This window comes from Mustela putorius, unplaced genomic scaffold, assembly GCF_011764305.1.
Source record: "Mustela putorius furo isolate JIRA1106 unplaced genomic scaffold, ASM1176430v1.1 tig00537227_pilon_pilon_pilon, whole genome shotgun sequence".
Taxonomy (NCBI): domain Eukaryota; kingdom Metazoa; phylum Chordata; class Mammalia; order Carnivora; family Mustelidae; genus Mustela; species Mustela putorius.
The window spans coordinates 37,115,129-37,139,444 of record NW_025422368.1 but is presented as its reverse complement, the minus strand read 5'-3'; the positions used below and the strand labels follow the sequence as shown (position 1 = coordinate 37,139,444).

Sequence of the window (24,316 nt, the reverse complement as noted above, 5' to 3'; positions counted from 1 at the left end):
TATAATCCCTCAGCGTGGGCAAGGAATGCCCATTTCTGTTCTTCCTGGGTGTATTTTGTTAAAGGATTCAATTTCCCAGATATACAGAGAAATTAAAACTGGTACGTATATAAAGGTACTGTTTAATAGGGAAAAAAGGACTACATTGAAGTTTATCTCTCTCTCTCTCTCTCTCTCTATATATATATATATAAAAGAAAAATAAACAAGTATACAATATAAAACATTCAAGTTAAAACATTACAGTATTTCATATTAATTAAACATCTAGTTGAAACGGTAAGTAGGTTAGAACAAAACAAAACAATAGCAAAGAGCAGGAATCATGAGAAAGAATTAAAGAGAGATAAAAGCTATATGTCAGAAATATACAGGCTGTGAAGCAATATCAGGAGCTTTATATACTATTTTCCCCTGGTGTTGGGGTTTTTGTAGTTTTATGGAGAGTCTGTGGTTGTTGCCCTCCTGTTCTTTCAGCTTGTTTTCTGGTGGAGGGATCTGCTGTGTTGTTTTTCTATTAATCCTGCTTGGGTGGAGTAGACCTGGCCCCTATCATGGGACTGGGCTCTATGGAAACTGGTTTTTCAGGCTTTTGTTCAAGGAGGCTTTTCTTCTCTGGTGTCAGGGTCAGAGCAAAGTAAACTGTCCACACCCAGACCTCTGCCTCAGGGAGAAATTACCCTCTGTTCCTCTCTGAATCGTCTGGAACATAGACAGCCCTCTGCAAACCCCATTGAATACTGCAGCCTCCCACAGGGGGTGTGCATTCCCAGCGACCCTCTCAGTGGTTTCCTTGATATCCCCACTTGTCTCTGTATCCCCGTGCCACCAAAACCATGAGTAATACCAGTTCGGGTGAGCCCAACCCTGGTGGCTGCTACTCTCAGACCATGGTCTCCAGACCAAGTTGGGTCCTCTCAGCTATAGAGGCATCTGGTGGTGGAGGTGACTCTGGGGGCAGCAGTAGCTGCCAAGTCCCAGGGACCGCTGACTCAAATCCCCAGTGAGTCCTCTCAGGCACAGGTGGGCAGTGGTTGTGGCTGGCTGGTCCATGTGTCCACACCGATGGTGACCTGGTCCCTGCAATTGTCCCTTAAGCCCTTTTGTTCTTTTTAAACACTGTTATCAGTCACTTCCTGTCTTGCAGCCACCCATCTCCAAGGTATCCCTGGTCCCTGAGCACAGGGCACTTTTCACCTGGGGTATTAATTTCCAATGGTTGGTTTCTTTTGGCTCTCTCCCCTTTCTGTTTGTCCTGCAACATCTGTCTGTGCAAACCCAACTCCATCTTTTGTACATCTCCCCGGATGATCTTCAGTCCCCACAGAAATACAGATGTGTATAATCTTACATCTCAGATTGATTTTATGGGTGTCCAGAGTGGCTTGACAGATTCCTAGCTAAATTTAGGAGACTGGTTGAATTGGAGTCCCCCACTCTTTAGCCAACTTGGTGGGACCTTCAGTAATAGACCATTCTAGTAAGTGATGCTGATAACTGGTGCAGCCATGTACTTGTGTATTCAGGGGTAATAGAGGAAATTTCTGTACCTTCTTCTTAATTTGTTGTGAACCTAAAATTGCTCTAAAAGTTATATCTGAAATATATTATGAGATAATAATTATATGGCTTTTGGGGTGCCTGCGTGGCTCAGTGGGTTAAATCCTCTGTCTTCAGCTCAGGTCATGATCCCAGGCTCTTTGCTCATCAGGGAGCCTGCTTCCCTTCCTCTCTCTCTGTCCCTCTGCCTACTTGTGTTCTCTGTCTGTCAAATAAATAAATAAAATCCTTAAAAAATAATTTTATGACTTTTGAAGAAATGACAAATACATTCTTTACAGATGTGAGATAGCTTTATAGCTGGTGAAATAGATACCAATATTAGGTAACTAAAATGCCCGGGTCTTACAAACATATATTTTTTGATACAAGCAGGAGTCAAAAAGAGTTTTCTTTGAGACAGAGTTGAAAAAGGGACAGTTGTCACTCTCTGAAGAAATCGATGACCTGAAATAGAGAGAATTAGATCTCATTACTCTTAAAAATATGAATCACAATATTGTGAAGAATAAATAGTTGATTTGGACTAATAGTTGTACATCTAAATCTGAATATTTCCCATATCATTTTTATGGGAACATTTTCACAATTGTGTTACATAATTGTTCACACATTGCATTTATTCTTTGTAAGATTAATTCTCTTGAGGCATAAAAAAGTTGTCAAGACATACAAATGGCTATCAGACACATGAAAAATGTTCATCATCACTAGCCATCAGGGAGATTCAAATTAAAACCACATTGAGATATCACCTTACACCAGTTAGAATGGCCAAAATTAACAAGACAGGAAACAATATGTGTTGGAGAGGATGTGGAGAAAAGGGAACCCTCTTACACTGTTGGTGGGAATGCAAGTTGGTGCAGCCTCTTTGGAGAACAGTGTGGAGATGCCTCAAGAAATTAAAAATAGAACTTCCGGGGCGCCTGGGTGGCTCAGTGGGTTAAGCCGCTGCCTTCGGCTCAGGTCATGATCTCAGAGTCCTGGGATCGAGTCCCGCATCGGGCTCTCTGCTCAGCAGGGAGCCTGCTTCCCTTCCTCTCTCCTGCCTCTCTGCCTACTTGTGATCTCTCTCTGTCAAATAAATAAAATCTTTAAAAAAAAAAAATAGAACTTCCCTATGACCCTGCCATTGCACTCCTGGGTATTTACCCCAAAGATACAGATGTAGTGAAAAGAAGGGCCATCTGTACCCCAATGTTTATTGCAGCAATGGCCACGGTCGCCAAACTGTGGAAAGTACCAAGATGCCCTTCAACGGATGAATGGATAAGAAAGATGTGGTCCATAGACACTATGGAGTATTATGTCTCCATCAGAAAGGACAAATACCCAACTTTTGTAGCAACATGGATGGGACTGGAAGAGATTATGCTGAGTGAGATAAGTCAGGCAGAGAGAGTCAATTATCATATGGTTTCACTTATTTGTGGAGCATAACAAATAGCATGGAGGATATGGGGAGTTAGAGAGGAGAAGAGAGTTGGGGGAAATTGGAAGGGGAGGTGAACCATGAGAGCTATGGACTCTAAAAAACAATCTGAGGGGTTTGAGTTGGCGGGTGGGTGGGAGGTTGAGGTACCAGGTGGTGGGTATTAGAGAGAGCACAGATTGCATGGAGCACTGGGTGTGGTGAAAAAATAATGAATACTGTTATGCCAAAAATAAATAAAAAATAAATTTAAAAAATTAAAAAATAAACAAATTCAAGCTTGAATGGAACTGATGTTAATACTGAAACATTTACTTGATAGGTGGAAAGAAACAAGAATGCTCAAAAAAAAAAAAAGTTGTCAAGAAACTTACACTTTAGGAAAGGAGGTGGAAACTTTTGGCCACACAGATGAATTAATACTGATGTTCTGGGAATCTCTACTAATCCATAAAGAATGAATGAGGAGGCTGAACAAATACTATGAGAAAAAAACATTTTTTTAGAAGTCAAACAAGCTTTTATTTGAATTTTGCAAAAACAAACATAGGTAATTCTTTCTGACTTTATAGACTCTTTAAAATTTTCAAGTAATGTTATACACAGGACATGTTATAAAAATATCTTAGTAGAGGGGCACTTGGGTGGCTCAGTGGGTTGAAGCCTCTGTATTCAGCTCAGGTCATGATTCCAGGGTCCTGGAATCAAGCCCTGAATCTGGCTCTCTGCTCAGCAGGGATCCTGCCTCCCTATCTCTCTCTGCCTGCTTCTCTGCCTACTTGTGGTCTCTGTCTGTCAAATAAAAAAAAAAAATCTTTTAAAAGAAACTTAGTAGAAATAAATGAAGGGGACAAACTGACAAAGGCAACAATTTCAGAGTTCTGATAACTGATCAAGGGCTAATAATATTTTATGAAATAGCTATTATTGAAAACCTCCTAGAGATTCAAGTGAAAAGAAGTGCATCTGTAATCTTCTTGCCCAGAACTGCTCCCTTGCCTCCCCACCTTCCCACCATATCCCAGTGATCCAGAAGCTTGTAGTTCCACAATTTGGAGAAGCTGCAGAAAGCAATTGTGCTGGTGCCACAAGGGAGACCCAATCAGCAGTGGGGAAGGGACTGAAATAGTCCATTGATTTTTCAGCTCAGAGTGATGATTTTGCTTGTCAATGAATGATGAGAACCCATACGTGTGTCAGGAGAAGATGACAGCCCTGCTTGCTAGAAACAAGGAGGTTGGAAGGAGTTGTTTTTCATTGGAATTGGGGCTGTGACCCAAGAGACTCTAGGTCTTGATCAGCATGTCTTCCTTGCTGACCCTGCCCTGCCCTCAGGAACCCTCACTGCACATGCTGTCTCTCCAGACTCTGGCTGCATACTTCCCCAGCCTTTTGGTATTCATCGGTTGGGACCCTGCTCAAAAGCAGGATGAGAGAAGTCTTGGGGCCAATCTAACCCAAGGGGCAGGCTACATGGTCGGTAGGAATGTTTTTCCTGCTCTTTTTCTCAGGTATCAATAAAATTCTTTCTACTCCAGAAAAAAAAAAAAATGTTGGAGGTTGCATTTTTTTCTCTCAAGCACTGTGGCTCCCATAAATATAATAGGGAAATGCTATTAATGAAGGAAAAACAGAAGAGTTGATATGAGCTCTCTGTACACTCTTGATTGATGGAAAATAATTATTCATACATGGAGAGGAGATCAGTAGAAAGTAAAAGCAGGAGACTTCTCACACTCATATGCATGCACACACACAATCACACACACACACACACACACATCTCATGGTAGAGCATGGAAGTCCTATTCACCTGCAGACTTTGAACACAGTTTTTAAGAGTACTTGTAGGTAACATCTAAGTTACAAAGTCACAAGGACAATCCCTAGGAATGCAGGCTAAAATATAAGAATTTGGTAACACTGAAAAAAAATATTAGCAGGCAGATCTGAGGGAAGAAGATCCTGCAATAAAATTTGTGCAACTTACAAAAAAATGCAAATCTAAGAATATGAAATAGACTGCATGATGACTAAATTATATTATCAAAACTATCTACCTAAAAATTAAAAAAAAAAAAAAACATGAAAAGAAACTGGCAATGTCTTCCATACTAGGAGAATGCATAAGTCAATATAAACTTCTACTGAGATAAGAATATTATGTTTATTAGATAAAAAGCATTTTAGTCTAGGGCCATACCACCCTGAACACGTGTAATCTTGTCTGATCTCGGAAGATAAGCAGGGTCGGGCCTGGTTAGTACTTGGATGGGAGAAAAAAAAGCATTTTATAGTGCTATTTATAAATATATGGAAATTACAAAGAAACAGTTCAGATAATTAAATGAACATATGATGGCAGCAATATAGGATGTAAGAAATATCAATAGAGAAGTAAAAGTACATGAATAAATCACAGAGAAATTCTTGGTTTATCGTCACACACCTATATGAAAATTCACTAAATTGGCTCTCCAGAAAATTTGGGATACATTAGAAAAAACTGATGACATTGAAGAGGGAATCATGGATTTACTCATCTCAACAGCAAGAGAGCAAAAAAACAGAAACATTAACACAGTCAGAAACCTTCAACACAGTACCAGGAAAACCAGCATAGGTCTAAATACAATCTAAGAAGGAAAAGAGAAGCAGGGGGGAGAAGCAGTGCAGAAAAATAATCATAAGTCACAAAGAGTGAACAACTTCTTAAATATCATTTTAAAAATATTATGGACCCCAGAGGCTCAACAAACTAATAATAGAATTATGTCTATAACTCAAAACACAATGAAATGACTGAAGAACACATGCCAACACAGAAAAGAAATAATCCTGAGGGAACAGGGTGGAACATGAGGTGACTGAATTTGTGTGAAAACCATGGAATGGGTGATACATCTTCCATCTCCAGCAGCCCGAGACTACATTATCTACCATAGAATCCACACATGCCATGGACACAAGTTAGATTGGAGGGGGGTCACACCAGTAAGATAAAAGTATAAGAAGCCCCAGGCCATAAGTCCTCCATGGAAACAATAACTTAAAAATACATCCTGGAACTCATGGGTGGCTTAGCTGGATAAGTTTTTGCTTTGGCTCAGGTCATGATCCCAGGGTCCTGGGATCAAGTCCAGCATAGGGCTCCTTGCTCAGCAGGGGGCCTGCTTCTCCCTGTGCTAGTCACTCCCTCCTGCTTGTGCTTTCTCTCTCTCTCTCTCTGACAAATAAATAAATAAATATTTTAAAAAAACAAAAATAAAAAATACCCCAAACACAAACCAATGTATATTCAGTCTAATCATTTTGATCAGGGTGCCAAGACATTCAATAGGGAAGGAACAGTACCTTTCACAAAAGGTGTTGGGAAATTGACTTTCACAAATGGTTGGGAAACTGACAATTTCTTTGCAAAAGAATGAAATCCAATGCTTACGTTCATACCATATACTAATGTTAACTCAAAATGAACCAAAGGCCTAAACATAAGAAGCAATAAAACTATGAAATTCCTTGAGGAGAACATGGGGGGAAGTAGACAGCATTGTAGCTCCAATATTGCTTTGAGGACTCTGAAGTCTACATGCCATATCAGACATCAAAAAAGATTCTCTCGGCAAGACTTTCTTCTCACAGATAAGACAGGAGAGAGTGGGATGATATTTTTAATGCAATCAAAGGGAAAAACAACTGTCAACCAAGAATACCTTACTCAGAAAAGCTGTCATTCAGAAACAAAGAAGAGATAAAGACTTTCCCAGCATCCCAGGGGATGGTGTGTCATAGTTTCAACTCTTTCCCCAGATGGCAGTCAGAGGAAAGTGGCATGACTCTAGTGGTGGTTGGTTAAAGCCACATTTCAGAAGAAATTTGAACCATTAGACCCGCCCAACAGAAATGCTAAAGATAATTCTTCAAGCCGGAAAAAGAGACCAAAATAAGCAAGGTAAAAACACATAAAAATATAAAATCACTGGTAGAGACCAAAATGAAAAGATCCTTCATATGACTTCTTGGATAAGTCACCAAAAGATAGGCAAGAGAAATTAAAATAGAAAAGTGAGACTGCATTAAATTAAGAGCATATGCACAGCAAAGGAAAGAACAAAAAAGTTGAAAAGTTTGGAAGAATGATGTACAGAAGAGGAGAAATATTGTAAACAGATCAGATAAGGGACTGAGATCCAAATCTATAAATAGCTCCACCAATGCAATAAAAACAAAGGAAATAATCCAATTCCAAAAATGGGAACAGGGCCTGTTTTTATGTTTTTTTTTTTATGAAGACAGAAAAATGGCCAATAGGTACAAGAAAGATACCCCAAATCACTAACATCAGTGAAATGCATATCAAAACCATAATTAATTATCACCTCACACCTGTTAAAATTGTTTTTTTCCCAAAACTTAAGAGAATATTCATGAAGATCTGAAGAAAAGGAAATCCTTTGAAGAAAATATAAATTGGTTTTCCAACAATTTTTTTCAACCAATTACAAATAAAAATACCATATATTATGCATTTTTCCAAGCAATTACAAATAAAAATACCATATTATGTACTAATGTTACTCCTACATATATATTAAAAACTCAAATCAGTATCTCAAATGTTACTTCACACCATGCTCATTGCAACATTATTCTCAATAACCAAATTATTAAAGGAACCTAGGTATCTGCCAACAGATAAAGAGGTAAAGAATGTGTGGTATATATATGTATCCACACACATACATGCATATATGCACAATGAAATATTATTCAGTCATGAGAAAGAAGGAACTCTTGCCTTTTGTGACAAATGGATGTACCTTAAAGGCATTATATACGTGACAAAAATCAGACAGAAATAGACAAATACTATATGGCCTTGCTTAAATGTAGAATCTAAAACACTGAATTTGTAAAAGTAATAAATATAATATAATTTACCAGGGACAACAAGGCAGGGGAATTGATGAGATGTTCAAGAAAACAAAGTTACAGCTAGCTACTACATAATAAGCTCTGGAATCTAATGTACAACATAGTGATTATAGTCATCATTACTGTATTATAAACTTCAAACTTGGAAAGGCTAAATCTTTGCTGTTCTCAACACCCACAATAGTGTTAAGAATGTGATGTGAGAGAGGGGTTATCTACCTTACCATAGTAATCAATCAGTAATACATCAAAGTAGCAAATGAGCACATTACACACCTTTAATTTACACACTGTTATGTCAATTATATCTCAGTAAAAACAAATAAAAGATGTAATTGTAACACCCAGCTACTACAAAGAACTAACTTAAGAATATAGCTAAGAGATCGAAGGGGAATTAAAATAGGATACTAAAATATGTTTAGTACAAAAGATGTCAGATAAGGTGGAAGAAGAAAACAACATAAACATAAAATGAATAGAAAAATGGGAGACCCAAATACAACTATCCCAATAACGACGTTCATGTTAATTCAGTAAATATTCCAATCGAAATATAAAAATTGTCATCCTGAATAAAAAAGAAAAATTTCAGATCCATCATTATGCTTTCCATAACACACACACTTTAGATTCAAAGGCACAAAGATGTGAAAGTAAAATGATAGCAAAAGATCCACTCTCCAAGCAGTAACTCTGTAAGTGAGGCCAAATGGCTACAACAATATCAGACAAAGTAGCTGTTAAAACAAGAAATATTGGAGCACCTTGGTGGCTCAGTGGGTTAAAGCCTCTGCATTCAGCTCAGGTCATGGTCCCAGGGTCCTGGGATCGAGCCCTGCATCGGGCTCTCTGATCAGCAGGGAGACTGCTTCCTCCCTCTCTCTTTCTGCCTGCCTCTCTGCGTACTTATGATCTCTGTCAAATGAATAAATAAAATCTTATAAAAAATAAATAAATAAAACAAGAAATATTATTAGAACTTAAAAGAAACACTTCACCACGGTAAGCCTGTCAATATGAGAAGATAAAATAATTACAAATATGTATTATTCACCTAACAATAGAACCTTCAAACACATGTAATAGAAACTAACAGATTTGGGAAGATAAATAAACAACTTAATGAGCACAACTGAAGATTTAAAAGCTCTTCCATCAGTAAATGAGAAACCATCCAATCACAAAATCAGGAGCCCCACTGAAGACTGTCAGAGCTCTAGGAATCAGCTTGACAAAACTGACATATATAGAAATTATTCTTCTATGTCATAAATAGAGATCAAACATTGACAGGATGGAAATTTTCCAAAGTATATTCTCTGAAGACTAATCAATTTTTGTCTAAAGGAATAAATTAGAAGTCACAACAAAAAGAAATTTGGTGGATTTCCAAACATGTGGAAAAGTGACACACTTCTGAAATATTTATAGTTCAAAAATGAAATCTGTGAAAATACCTTGTACTGGGTGATACAAAACTGAGAATATATCAAAAGTTTTAAGGTGGAACAAAAGTAGTGTTTAGAGACAATTCATAGCTCTGTCACTTAAACCCAAAAGGAAGAATGTTATAAAATGGATGATCTGAGTAGTTTCCCTCTCAATACACTGTACAGAGAAGAACCTATTAAAGTTAGAGAAGAAAGAAGTGATAAACATATACTAGACTGAAGTTGACTGTGAAATACAAAAAGTAGAGTAACTCATGGCAGCCTAAGTGGATCAATACCCAAATATCCAAGAGCATTAGCAATAGCATGGATAAATGCACTGTAGTAGAACCAGACAACGGAGCAGCAAGAAGTTTGGATGATTTACAACTTCATGCAACTATATGGATGAAAAGCACAAGTTTATCTTCCCCTGAAAATGCCAAAAATAAAATATGCACACTGTATGATTCTACTTATGGAAATGTTTGTAAATGGAGGTGGAAACATGCAAGGGGCATTTTGCAGTACTGGTAATATTCATTTTCTTCTTCATATGATGGTGACACTTGAAAATTCGGCCAGCTGTTGGCATGTATTGCTTGTGCAACCATCTGTATGTACATTATACCACAGTAAAATTAACATACCATGAATACCATGAAAATAAGTAAATATGTTTAAAACTAGACATAAAATTGAAAACATCCTACCAAATACAACTTGTGAAAACCAAAAAAAAGGAAATAAAAATATCAGAATTGTCTCAACTTCTAAGATAATTTAATCTATAATCCAGAAGCTTTTCATACTCAGTTACAGAATATTTAGGTACTTATAAGTAAAGAAAGATGAAATATTAATTAGAAACCAAAAAGACAATCTTACAAGGTAGAAAAAAAGGGTCAATAAAATATGTGTTGTGTGCATTTTCTTGGAATACTAAGAAAAGGAAATTACATGTCAGTGGCAATCTAAACTGGTTCTGATAATATACAAAAATAATGGACTATGATGTAAGTAGATTTATTGAAGCAATACCAAGTTGGATTTACATTTGAAATTCCATTAACTTAATCTGCACTTGATCTTAGCCAAAAGACCAAGAAGTGATTCATTAACTTAATCTGTCACATTCGCAGAGTAAAGAAGGCCAAATGATGTGATTTCTCTGATGCAGAATATAAAACTAATTTTTATTCTTAACTTAAAAATAATCATTTAGACTGATAGAAATAAAAAAGTAAACAGCCATGCAAAGATCTAGAATAGATATGATAACTCTGAAAAAGAACTAATATAAACCTATTGTTTATAAAAAGACATTTTTAAAAGTATGGATTGATAAAAATATATACAAGATTAAAGAAACTGAAGAGAAAGTGAAAAGTTTATACCCACACATATATGGAATGCAGATTTCAGCAATGATGCTAAGTCATTTTGTGGAGAAAGTATAGTGTTACAATAAATGTTGTGGAAACAATTAGTTTCAAATGAAATTAATAATATATACCTTATACAAAAATGTTAAAAGATGATCATCTGTAAGTGCAAATGATAAAATTTCAAGAAGATGTATTAAGAAAATTATCTGACCTAAAGTTGGGCAGTGATTTCTTAGAGAGAAACAAAACATGATCCATAAAAGAACAAAGTGATGAAGTGTAGTTCCTTAAGATAATGTCTGTGCTTTGAAGAGAAAAGAAAGACCAGTCATAGACTTGAGAGGAAATATTTACAAATAATACATCTAATAAAAAACTTACTGCTAGGATACAGAAAGTAAATAGAAAATACAATAACAAAAAGTAAAAATAGAACAAATACATTTCAAGGAGTCAAGATGGCGGAGAAGTAGCAGGCCGAGACTACTTCAGCTAGCCGGAGATCAGCTAGATAGCTTATCTAAAGATTGCAAACACCTGAAAATCCATCGGCAGATCGAAGAGAAGAAGAACAGCAATTCTGGAAACAGAAAACAACCACTTTCTGAAAGGTAGGACCAGCGGAGAAGTGAATCCAAAGAGACGGGAAGATAGACCCCGGGGGGAGGGGCCGGCTCCCGGCAAGCGGCGGAGCAACCACGCACAAAATCAGGACTTTTAAAAGTCTGTTCTGCTGAGGGACATCGCTCCAGAGGCTACCCGGGGCAAAGCCCACACGGGGTCAGCGTGGCCTCAGGTCCCGCAGGGTCACTGAAGGATCAGGGGTGTCTGAGTGTCGCAGAGCTTGCGGGTATTGGAATGGGAAAGCCGGCTACAGAGACAGAGCCAACAGTAAGCTCGCAGCTCGGGGTGACCTTGAACCGGTCGCAGGCTCGGTGAGCTCAGAGCGCGGCTGGAGGTCAGGCACACGGGAGTAACTGGGTGCGGTTCTCTCAGCGCGCACTGAGGAGTGCGGCCCTGGGCTCTCGGCTCCTCCGGGCGGAGACCAGGAGGCCGCCATTTGTATTCCCGTCCTCCAGAACTCTATGGAAAGCGCTCAGGGAACAAAAGCTCCTGAAAGCAAACCCAAGCGGATTACTCACCCCGGCCCCGGGTAAGGGCGATGCAATTCCGCCTGGGGCAAAGACACTTGAGAATCACTACAACAGGCCCCTCCCCCAGAAGATCAACAAGAAATCCAGCCGAGACCAAGTTCACCTACCAAAGAGTGCGGTTTCAATACCAAGGAGAGCAGCAGAATTCTAGAGGAGGAGAAAGCCAAGCACGGAACTCATGGCTTTTGCCCTGTGATTTTTTTTAGTCTTGCGGTTAATTTAATTTTTTTCTTTTTCATTTTTGGTTTTTTTTCTCGCCTTCGGGTAAAATTTTTTTTTAACTGTTACCTTTTTCTTTTTTAACGATTTTTTACTAGTTTATCTAATACATATATTTTTTCTTTTTTATATTTTTCTTAGGTGTTTTCTTTTTTTTTAAAATTCTTTTCTTTTTTTTTTCTTTCTTTTTTTTTTTCTTTTTTTTCTTTCTTCCTTTTTGAACCTCTTTTTATCCTCTTTCTCCCCCCTCACGATTTGGGATCTCTTCTAATTTGGTTAAAGCATATTTTCCTGGGGTTGTTGCCACCCTTTTAGTATTTTACTTGCCCCCTCATATACTCTTCTCTGGACAAAATGACAAGACGGAAAAATTCAACACAAAAAAAAGAACAAGAGGCAGTACCGAAGGCTAGGGACCTAATCAATACAGACATTGGTAATATGTCAGATCTAGAATTCAGAATGACAATTCTCAAGGTTCTAGCCGGGCTCAAAAAAGGCATGGAAGATATTAGAGAACCCCTCTCGAGAGATATAAAAGCCCTTTCTGGAGAAATAAAAGAACTAAAATCTAACCAAGTTGAAATCAAAAAAGCTATTAATGAGGTGCAATCAAAAATGGAGGCTCTCACTGCTAGGATAAATGAGGCAGAAGAAAGAATTAGTGATATAGAAGACCAAATGACAGAGAATAAAGAAGCTGAGCAAAAGAGGGACAAACAGATACTGGACCACGAGGGGAGAATTCGAGAGATAAGTGACACCATAAGACGAAACAACATTAGAATAATTGGGATTCCAGAAGAAGAAGAAAGAGAGAGGGGAGCAGAAGGTATACTAGAGAGAATTATTGGGGAGAATTTCCCCAATATGGCAAAGGGAACGAGCATCAAAATTCAGGAGGTTCAGAGAACACCCCTCAAAATCAATAAGAATAGGCCCACACCCCGTAACCTAATAGTAAAATTTACAAGTCTCAGTGACAAAGAGAAAATCCTGAAAGCAGCCCGGGAAAAGAAGTCTGTAACATACAATGGTAAAAATATTAGATTGGCAGCTGACTTATCCACAGAGACCTGGCAGGCCAGAAAGTGCTGGCATGATATTTTCAGAGCACTAAACGAGAAAAACATGCAGCCCAGAATACTATATCCAGCTAGGCTATCATTGAAAATAGAAGGAGAGATTAAAAGCTTTCAGGACAAACAACAACTAAAAGAATTTGCAAACACCAAACCAGCTCTACAGGAAATCTTGAAAGGGGTCCTCTAAGCAAAGAGAGAGCCTACAAGTGGTAGATCAGAAAGGAACAGAGACAATATACAGTAACAGTCACCTTACAGGCAATACAATGGCACTAAATTCATATCTCTCAATAGTTACCCTGAATGTGAATGGGCTAAATGCCCCTGTCAAAAGACACAGGGTATCAGAATGGATAAAAAAACAAAACCCATCTATATGTTGCCTCCAAGAAACTCATTTCAAGCCCGAAGACACCTCCAGATTTAAAGTGAGGGGGTGGAAAAGAATTTACCATGCTAATGGACATCAGAAGAAAGCAGGAGTGGCAATCCTTATATCAGATCAATTAGATTTTAAGCCAAAGACTATAATAAGAGATGAGGAAGGACACTATATCATACTCAAAGGGTCTGTCCAACAAGAAGAAGAATTCTTTCAAAGAATTAATAAAATTGATAAACCCCTGGCCAGACTTATCAAAAAGAAAAGAGAAAGGACCCAAATAAATAAAATCATGAATGAAAGAGGAGAGAACACAACTAACACCAAAGAAATACAAACTATTATAAGAACATACTATGAGCAACTCTACGGCAATAAATTTGACAATCTGGAAGAAATGGATGCATTCCTAGAAACATATAAACTACCACAACTGAACCAGGAAGAAATAGAAAGCCTGAACAGACCCATAACCAGTAAGGATATTGAAACAGTCATTAAAAATCTCCAAACAAACAAAAGCCCAGGTTCCGACGGCTTCCCGGGGGAATTCTACCAAACATTTAAAGAAGAACTAATTCCTATTCTCCTAAAACTGTTCCAAAAAATAGAAATGGAAGGAAAACTTCCAAACTCATTTTATGAGGCCAGCATCACCTTGATACCCAAACCAGACAAGGATCCCACCAAAAAAGAGAGCTATAGACCAATATCCTTGATGAACACAGATGCGAAAATACTCAACAAAATACTAGCCAATAGGATTCAACAGTACATTAAAAAGATTATTCACCACGACCAAGTGGGATTTATTCCAGGGCTGCAAGGTTGGTTCAACATCCGCAAATCAGTCAATGTGATACAACACATCAATAAAAGTAAGAACAAGAACCATATGATACTCTCAATAGATGCTTAAAAGCATTTGACAAAGTACAGCATCCCTCCCTGATCAAAACTCTTCAAAGTGTAGGGATAGAGGGCACATACCTCAATATCATCAAAGCCATCTATGAAAAACCCACTGCAAATATCATTCTCAATGGAGAAAAACTGAAAGCTTTTCCACTAAGGTCAGGAACACGGCAGGGATGTCCATTATCACCACTGCTATTCAACATAGTACTAGAGGTCCTAGCCAAAGCAATCAGACAACAAAAGGAAATTAAAGGCATCCAAATTGGCAAAGAAGTAGTCAAATTATCACTCTTCGCAGATGATATGATACTATATGTGGAAAACCCAAAAGACTCCACTCCAAAACTGCTAGAACTTATACAGGAATTCAGTAAAGTGTCAGGATATAAAATCAATGCACAGAAATCAGTTGCATTTCTCTACACCACAGCAAGACAGAAGAAAGGGAAATTAAGGAGTCAATCCCATTTATAATTGCACCCAAAACCATAAGATACCTAGGAATAAACCTAACCAAAGAGACACAGAATCTATACTCAGAAAACTATAAAGTACTCATGAAAGAAATTGAGGAAGACACAAAGAAATGGAAAAATGTTCCATGCTCCTGGATTGGAAGAATAAATATTGTGAAAATGTCTATGCTACCTAAAGCAATCTACACATTTAATGCAATTCCTATCAAAGTACCATCCATCTTTTTCAAAGAAATGGAACAAATAATTCTAAAATTTATATGGAACCAGAAAAGACCTCGAATAGCTAAAGGAATATTGAAAAAGAAAGCCAACGTTGGTGGCATCACAATCCCGGACTTCAAGCTCTATTACAAAGCTGTCATCATCAAGACAGCATGGTACTGGCACAAAAACAGACCCATAGATCAATGGAACATAATAGAGAGCCCAGAAATAGACCCTCAACTCTACAGTCAACTAATCTTTGACAAAGCAGGACAGAATGTCCAATGGAAAAAAGACAGCCTCTTCAATAAATGGTGCTGGGAAAATTGGACAGCCACATGCAGAAAAATGAAATTGGACCATTTCCTTACACCACACACAAAAATAGACTCAAAATGGATGAAGGACCTCAATGTGTGAAAGGAATCCATCAAAATCCTTGAGGAGAACACAGGCAGCAACCTCTTTGATCTCAGCCGCAGCAACATCTTCCTAGGAACAACGCCAAAGGCAAGGGAAGCAAGGGCAAAAATGAACTATTGGGATTTCATCAAGATCAAAAGCTTTTGCACAGCAAAGGAAACAGTTAACAAAATCAAAAGACAACTGACAGAATGGGAGAAGATATTTGCAAACGACATATCAGATAAAGGACTAGTGTCCAGAATCAACACCCAAAGAACAAATAATCCAATCAAGAAATGGGCAGAGGACATGAGCAGACATTTCTGCAAAGAAGACATCCAGATGGCCAATAGACACATGAAAAAGTGCTCCATATCACTCGGCATCAGGGAAATACAAATCAAAACCACAATGCGATATCACCTCACACCAGTCAGAATGGCTAAAATCAACAAGTCAGGAAATGACAGATGCTGGCGAGGATGCGGAGAAAGGGGAACCCTCCTACACTGTTGGTGGGAATGCAAGCTGGTGCAACCTCTCTGGAAAACAGCATGGAGGTTCCTCAAAATGTTGAAAATAGAACTGCCCTATGACCCAGCAATTGCACTATTGGGCATTTACCCTAAAGATACAAACGTAGTGATCCAAAGGGGCACGTGTACTCGAATGTTTATAGCAGCAATGTCTACAATAGCCAAACTATGGAAAGAACCTAGATGTCCATCAACAGATGAATGGATCAAGAAGATGTGGTATATATACACAATGGAATACTATGCAGCCATCAAAAGAAATGAAATCTTGCCATTTGCGACAACATGGATGGAACTAGAGCGTATCATGCTTAGCGAAATAAGTCAAGTGGAGAAAGACAACTATCATATGATCTCCCTGATATGAGGAAGTGGTGATGCAACATGGGGGCTTAAGTGGGTACGAGAAGAATAAATGAAAGAAGATGGGATTGGGAGGGAGACAAACCATAAGTGACTCTTAATCTCACAAAACAAACTGAGGTTTTTTGGGGGGAGGGGGTTTGGAAGAAGGGGGTGGGATTATGGACATTGGGGAGGGTATGTGTTTTGGTGAGTGCTGTGAAGTGTGTAAACCTGGTGATTCACAGACCTGTACCCCTGGGGATAAAAATATATGTTTATAAAAAATAAAAAATTATATTAAAAAAAAAAAAGAACAAATACATTTCAAGATACTTCACCAAAAAGCATATATTGATGGCAAATAAATACAGAGAAAGTTGCTCAACATTATCAGTCTTTGGAACATTCACATTAGAACCACTACATATCAGAATTCCTATTCCAGCAATAAAGTGAGGATATGCTACTGTTCCTTACTTCTTCCACCAAATACAGCTAAAACACCTGGATATGATACACAAAACAACATAACATTCAAACAGATAATGAGAAAACTGACAGAACTGAGCACTCTAACCCCAAGGAATGATACGGCGGTGAACGCCCTGGAATTTCTCTTTGCCTCACATATCCCAGAGTGATGAGCAAACCACAGACACCAAAGTGCACAGACAAAAGGCCCCAAAATGATTTTTTTCTCCCTAGTCAACATAATAGAAAAAAAAGGCATGCTAGAAAGACCCGAACAAACAAACAAAAAATGTAGACACTAAGTGCGTTATTTCAAGCAACCATTGACTATCCATGGGACACATCACTCAGGAATGCAGGAGACATCAAGACATTCTGAGATAAAGGAAAACTAGGAAAAGTGTCACCGCCACCCCCACTCTGAAAGAACTGCTAAAGGGAATTATCCAAACAGAAATTAAATGGTAACAGAAGGAATTTTGCAAGGATCATCAGGAAGAAATGGAAAACAAAAGAAAGTATAAAACTATCATTAAGCCTAAGGGACCTTGCTTCAACTCTAGTGTCTAAATTGTTTGAAATTTGAATGAAAATCATCAGTTGAAGCAAAGTGATAACATTCATGTAATTCTCAACGTAAGTAGAGAAACATTTAAAACAAAGTAGAAATGAGACACAGTAAAGGGACATCAGGGAAGGGAAGGCTTTACATTTTACTCAAAGTGCTGTGGGTTGTGACAGAATGTGAAGACTGCTACATGTGTTTATAATTATCTATGTAAAGATATATACTATCTATATTATTTATATGAAGCACATTAGAACATATGTGGACATATGTATGACTATATATGTATAATTATTTATGAAGAAAAGATCGACTTTGCTTTACATTACGCTCCATCAGTTAGGTTCGTGATGTAGAAAACTATATCCTTCATATATATCTCACTGCATTGCAAATACAACATCACCAAAAGTAATTCCAACTGGATAAGATACTCTAATTAAAGTGAAAAATTAATAAAGAAAGAAAAAAAGATAGAGGCAATATAGGAAATTATGTTTATGAACTTTGATGAACTTCTGAAATAGGTTCAAAATAAACACTAACACCCAAATGATATATGGGACCATGGTAATACTAAAATTCTGATTATTAAAGGACTCCAATAGGGGAGGAAAAATGCAATACACAGCTATTTCCATCTTGTAAACTCAAAAAAGAGCTCATATTTAAAACTTGATAAGGACTTCCGAGAAGACAAAAGAAAACATCTAGGAGAAATGAGCAAGGGACATACTCGAGTCCTTCTCACCAAAGAGAATACCCTAATAACTCACACCCCAGGATAATGACACTGTTGTATAACCACCAGAACTTTTTGTCATAATTTTCCACAGACCTCTGAATTTTGGATCAATTGACTATTTTGTAAAATGTATTTACACAATACATTAGATAAATGTAGGGAAAATGTAATATATTGAAAGACACACATATCTATGACTGAGCAATTTCATACTAATGCTTTGAAGAAAATGTATAATAATCATATATAAATACAATTATAATGTTGCATTTATGCATTGTTATTTTGACAAATGCATTATTCACATTTCATAAATATACTATATACTATGTAGCTATGTATAATAGTTATTATAAATACAATACATGGAAAACACATAGAAAAAGCCTTTCATAAAATTATTATTCATAACACCCACATACAAAAAGGAAGTAAATTTCTGAGAATTGATTTTAAAATGTCATATTCATATAAGACAGCATCAGTGAAAATTCACAAACTACAGACAAATGCAGTAATAAAGATGGATTACAAATATCATATGAAAGCAAAAAGGAGACACATATAATAATGCATACTTCATGATTCCATCGATATAAATTCCAAAAATAAGCAAAGATATTTCACAGTATTAAAACTGGCAGGGATAATAGGGGCTCTAAACTTCTCACTCATGATCTGATTTGTAATTATCTTCCGAATATTTTGTGATGAATATGCACAATCATGTAGTTTTTTTTTTTTTTTTAAGATTTCTTTATTTATTTGACAGAGAGAGAGAGAGAGAGAGAGAGAAAGATCAAGAGTAGGCAGAGAGGCAGGGAGAGAGGAGGGGGAAGCAGGCTCCCACCCAGCAGAGAGCCCGATGCGGGGCTCAATCCCAGGACTCTGAGACCATGACCAGAGACAAAGGCAGAGGCTTAACCCACTGGTTAAGGTACCTCAATCATACAGTCTTCATGATGGGTGGTAAAAAATATAGTAAGGATGGGGCGCCTGGGTGGCTCAGTGGGTTAAGCCGCTGCCTTCGGCTCAGGTCATGATCTCAGGGTCCTGGGATCGAGTCCCGCATCAGGCTTTCTGCTTGGCAGGGAGCCTGCTTCCCTCTCTCTCTCTCTCTGCCTGCCTCTCCATCTACTTGTGATTTCTCTCTGTCAAGTAAATAAATAAAATCTTTTAAAAAAAATATAGTAAGGTTATTTCAGGCAAAAGAGCATTTATAGAAGTATGGCTTTCTAAGAAAAGCAAGAACTACAAATTATTAAATATACATTAAAGGTATAAAATTAGCGAAATATAGAATCAAACTATGGAATAGTAAAAGACTTTAAAACAAATAAACAAGAAATATAAATATGTATGACTATATGGATGAGATCTACAAAAGTAATATTAAATGATAAGTTTTTAATAAAAGCTGGAAACATTTGAAATCTCACCATTTCCTCTTCATCCTCTATGGAGAGCAGGGTAGAGCTCTTAGAAGCACAGGACAACCGACTCTCATTCCATGGTTTTCTTTCAGTGCTAATGTAGTAGCAAGTTTTGGAATATGTAATCCACTCTTTTGGACAGTGACCACAATGATAAGCTAAAGAAAGATTATGAGATATTATCCAAAAGGCTTTGAATATTAAAACTTGCAAGTTTGCAAGTTACATATGTATACACAAATGTGTATACAACACATCACTTCACCCTCACAAGTGGGCAAAAATAAAACACATGCACATTCCCAGAAGAGTCAGGCTTTCATCCCTTACATATGTGCCAGTATAAAACAAACAAAAATGTCCATCTCTACATGTACTTCGAGTCCCTGGACAAAACAATTTATTTGGAATTGTATAACGGTTTATATTATATCATGTTAAAGCAGGAGGAAATTTGAGGTCATTGTTATCAATGACAATGGGTGTATAACTTTATTTTAAGATCTATTTATTTATTTATTTGAGAGAGACAGAGAACAAGAGAGAGCATGAACCAGAGGGTTAGAGGTTAGAGGGCAGAGGGAGAGGGAGAGAGAATTTAAAACAGACTGCACTGAGCATGGAGTGGACATGGGGCTCAGTCCCAGGACCCTGAGTTCATAACCTGAGCCAAAGCCCAGAGTCAGACGCTTCACTCACTGAGCCAACCAAGTACCTCATGTATGCTGATTTTAATGAGTATTTCCTCATACTGTTGTGTAAGAAGTAATACTCTCCTATACTCATCAATTATGAAAATTTACTACACAATTTTCTAATTTGTTTTCCCCAAAACCATCTATTATCATCCTTGTCTAGTTTAAGATACAGATAAAATATAAGCTATCCTAATATCAAAGTTTTGGAAATGACTTTCTACCTTTCTGGGTCGTTATTTCCACAGACGCCTTGTTCTGCACTGGTCCTGTAGTAACTAGAAAAATTAAAACAATGCTCATAAAACTTAATATTAAACTAAATAAATGATTATGATTTGAGTTCCTTAGTTTGAAGTTTGGTATATTATTTAGAATGAGAAATCTCTGTAATAAAATTGATTTTACCCATAAAAATTAAATAAAACAGTGAACATGTGGGGGAAGACAATTCAAAAGTTTAAAGAATCAAAATTCACAGTATTTTGCAGTATTTGGTTTAACCAGTCTCAAGAAGTAACTTGTATATTTCCATAAAGTCTCTCCTATAACTTGTATTTCAGTTATGAAATCTTAATATATGTGTAATACTCTCTATATAGAGTTATTCCGTTATTTCTACTTTTGACATTCCACATTTAGAGCATGCATGCATTAAAATAAGGTAATACAATTCCATAATAGTATGCAACATTTCGAGCACCGATGATCATTAATGTCGTCATCGAAAACACTTACTTACAATGAATAACAGCTATTGTGACCACAGTGGACATCAAGACAAGGCAGGTGATTCCCAGAATGTCAGCAATGAGCTTCCCTGGACATGAAGGTAAATAGTTGGGGAAAAAAAAATGAAAATGCTGAGAAAACACAGATGGAAAATAATCATTTAGGAAATTTATGTACAAGAAAGCCAACAATGGGGCACCTGGGTGGCTCAGTGGGTTAAAGCCTCTGCCTTCGGCTCAGATCATGGTCCCAGGGTCCTGGGATCGAGCCCCACATTGGGCTCTCCACTCAGCAGGATGCCTGCTTCCTCCTATCTCTTTGCCTGCCTCTCTGCCTACTTGTGATCCCTGTCAGTGAAATAAATAAATAAATCTTTAAAAAAAAAAAAAAGAAAAGAAAAGAAAGCCAACAATGTACAGGGAGTCACATATAAAAATTTGGACCCCAAACTTGCCTCTGTCATTGGATTCTTCTTTCAGAATATGCCATTATATTTGCAGTAAATATATTACCTCCATGAGATTGAGTAAAGACCACGAATTACAACACTTTGACAAGATCCGTCCTCAGATTTCAATTACAATACCATATTCCAGCCCCAAGCTCTGATCCACACAAATGAAAAATATGGGAGATCATTCCCTACTCATTCCCTGCACCCTTGCTCCCCAAGTGCATATACTAGAACAGTTGTATGTCTGTATTAAGTGTTTTACCTTTCCACTGGCAGTTCTTGCCACTCCCTTGAAGATCCCGAGAAACATCTTGAAGATTTAATTCTACGTAGGTTATTTCCTCCTCAGTTCCTGAAATGGGACTTTTAGTGCCCTTAGCTTTCACTTGCTGTCTTCTTGAACCCTTAACCTGACTGAGTTCTGCATAGGTAACTCCTTGGTTATTCATCTCTGCAGCTGCGTCCTGTCGGGCACAGGGCTGAATGGGACTGTACTGAAGGTCTTGATGAATAGTGTATGCAATGACAAGATTGCTGGGACAGTCACAGTGGGTGGAGTGTGGGGTGAGTGAGAGTACTCATTTGCAATTGAACAATGTAAAATCTGGTACTACCTTCCTTACAGCTTTAAAGAAGTGCTTTATGATAGAATAAGTGGTTTTTATAATGATATTCTCTGTTTGACACCATAGTATTGATGGGAAACATGTAAAGCATCAAATTAGTGAAGAAGAAAAGAGGTCAGGAATATTGTCCTTATTAATGTAAGGCCAGATTCCACAGAACATGTCAATACTATTAGATAACTGGGTTAATATTAAAATGCTGTAGTAGAAAGAAAATGCTGCACCAATTTTTTTTGACAAGTTTTAAATGCATTATTGGTTTAAAAAATTAGGTCCCCAGATTAGGGAATATTAGTTTTAACACATATAGGAATTTCCTGGAGTAAATTATTTTTATTTAAGGCTCGGGTTTCTTTATTAAAATGTCATGTAGTGCTATCAAGTGGTCTTTTACTTTGAGTAATTGTGGAGTTTGGAGGAATCATTAATATCTAATGAATCTTTTATAGGTTGAAAAATGTTACATGACACAATAAATTTATTCAAACCCTGAACAATAATGAAATCAAAAACACCAAAAACTATTTTTTAAAAGTACTTATTTAACACCAGAAAATGATAACTGAGTTTATGATAAAGATGTGAAAACTATAAAATGATAGATAAAAGTGTAGTTCATTTATGGAAGAACACTGTTGGTACACTTCCAGAAAAACCTAAGAATGTGAAAGGCAGTAGGGAAACTTTAGTTGTATAAGGAATTCTAATAAATGAAATAAATGTAATTTCATAATTCAGTCAATGTGCTCAAAGTCACTGAAATATGAAATTACTCCTGGCTCTCAAATTTACAAACTATGACCTTTAAGAAGTTACTTCCTATCTGGCTACCTAGTTTATACTAATCTGAACTGGGAATTAAAATATATAAAATATAATGCATTTAAAGCACTTAATATTTCATCCAGCTTTGCTAAGCTCTCAATAATAAATTAGCTATCTTAAGTATTCTTAACAGAATAGTCACAGTATCATTGCTGATTCATATCCTTTAGAGCATGTAACATAATCCATTAGACAGGCATCTCTTTCAGTATTAAATATCATTTTTCACCAATTTTTGATCAAATTTTTAAAAAGTTTGTTGATTATTTCATACCTAAGTATAAGTTAGCATTTTCCAGAAGATACCTCATCTTCTTTCCATGAACAATCAAACTGCTTTCATTTAGCAAAGCAAGTATATGAAGAATTAAGTTTTTTTTTTTTTTTTTTTTTTTTTTTTTTTTTTTTTTTTATCCGAGAGAGAGAGAGAGCGAGCACAGGCAGACAGAATGGCAGGCAGAGGCAGAGGGAGAAGCAGGCTCCCTGCTGAGCAAGGAGCCTGATGTGGGACTCGATCCCAGGACGCTGAGCCGAAGGCAGCTGCTTAACCAACTGAGCCACCCAGGCGTCCCATGAAGAATTAAGTTTTTGATATTCGATTTGGTAGTAGAACTTAATGATTCATCATTTACATATAACTCCTAATACTCATCACTACAAATGCCCTCCTTAATAACCCATCTCACGTTTAGCCCATCCCCTGCCTACGTGCCTTTCAGCAACCTTCAATTTGTTCTCTACAGTTAAGAATGTCTTATTATTTGCTTCCTCTCATTTTTTCCCCTTCACCTATGTTCATCTGTTTTAAGAATCTATTTCCAAAGACTAGGCTAAAAGATCAAGTAGTATTTTATCTATATTGATGAAAATCCAAAATTAACTGTCCCTTCTCATGATGCTTATGGGAGTTCACATGAAATTATACTGATCTGCAGACACAATTATGTGGTCGTATATGCACCTAATTACTTCTCCACAGGCAAGAATTTGAATACGTTAAGAAATTCTCCAGTGTTTTTCATATTCATTCTTGTCTGTTACCCTGAATTGTTGGAATAAATATAACAATGTTTTCTGTGATTTGACTGCATATTAACTGTACCTCATGTGCATCCCATCTAGCATCTATATCTCCCACTAAGTGAGGCAGCTAGGAGAGAGACAGCAGAGGAGTGACACATACCTTCTGTTGGCCAGAGAGTCCTACATCTTCCACTGGGAGACCAGGTTACTCTTGTAAACAGACAGTATCTGTGGTCTTCACAGACTGCCGGCCCTGTGAGCGCTCA

General features: G+C 37.2%; 1 protein-coding gene across 2 annotated transcripts; it reads right to left on the bottom strand.

Annotated features, from left to right (window-relative positions):
- Positions 1-1,834: 1,834 nt before the first annotated feature.
- On the bottom strand, positions 1,835-22,724 carry LOC123389966 (NKG2-A/NKG2-B type II integral membrane protein-like). 2 transcript variants are annotated; one of them, XM_045073104.1, is made up of 6 exons: positions 21,839-22,724; positions 21,133-21,210; positions 20,615-20,668; positions 19,702-19,853; positions 3,370-3,476; positions 1,835-2,007 (listed from the first exon to the last, which is right to left on the bottom strand). In XM_045073104.1, exons 1-6 carry the CDS (start codon positions 22,023-22,025, stop codon positions 1,890-1,892), a joined length of 696 nt encoding a protein of 231 aa, XP_044929039.1. In that variant the 5' UTR covers positions 22,026-22,724; the 3' UTR covers positions 1,835-1,889. The 2 variants fall into 2 exon arrangements, with proteins under 2 accessions (XP_044929039.1, XP_044929040.1); XM_045073105.1 differs by lacking the exon at positions 3,370-3,476 and having other exon boundaries at positions 21,839-22,713.
- Between the last annotated feature and the right edge of the window lie 1,592 nt (positions 22,725-24,316).

Coding starts and splice junctions, on each gene's coding strand:
- LOC123389966 (XM_045073104.1), bottom strand. CDS start 22,025: ATGAATAACCAAGGAGTTACCTATGCAGAACTCAGTCAGGTTAAGGGT. Junction 19,854..20,614: donor GGAAATAACGACCCAGAAAG/GTAGAAAGTCAT, acceptor ATCTTTCTTTAG/CTTATCATTGTGGTCACTGT. Junction 3,477..19,701: donor TAGAGGATGAAGAGGAAATG/GTGAGATTTCAA, acceptor TTTTTCTCATAG/TATTTGTTCAGCCTCCTCAT.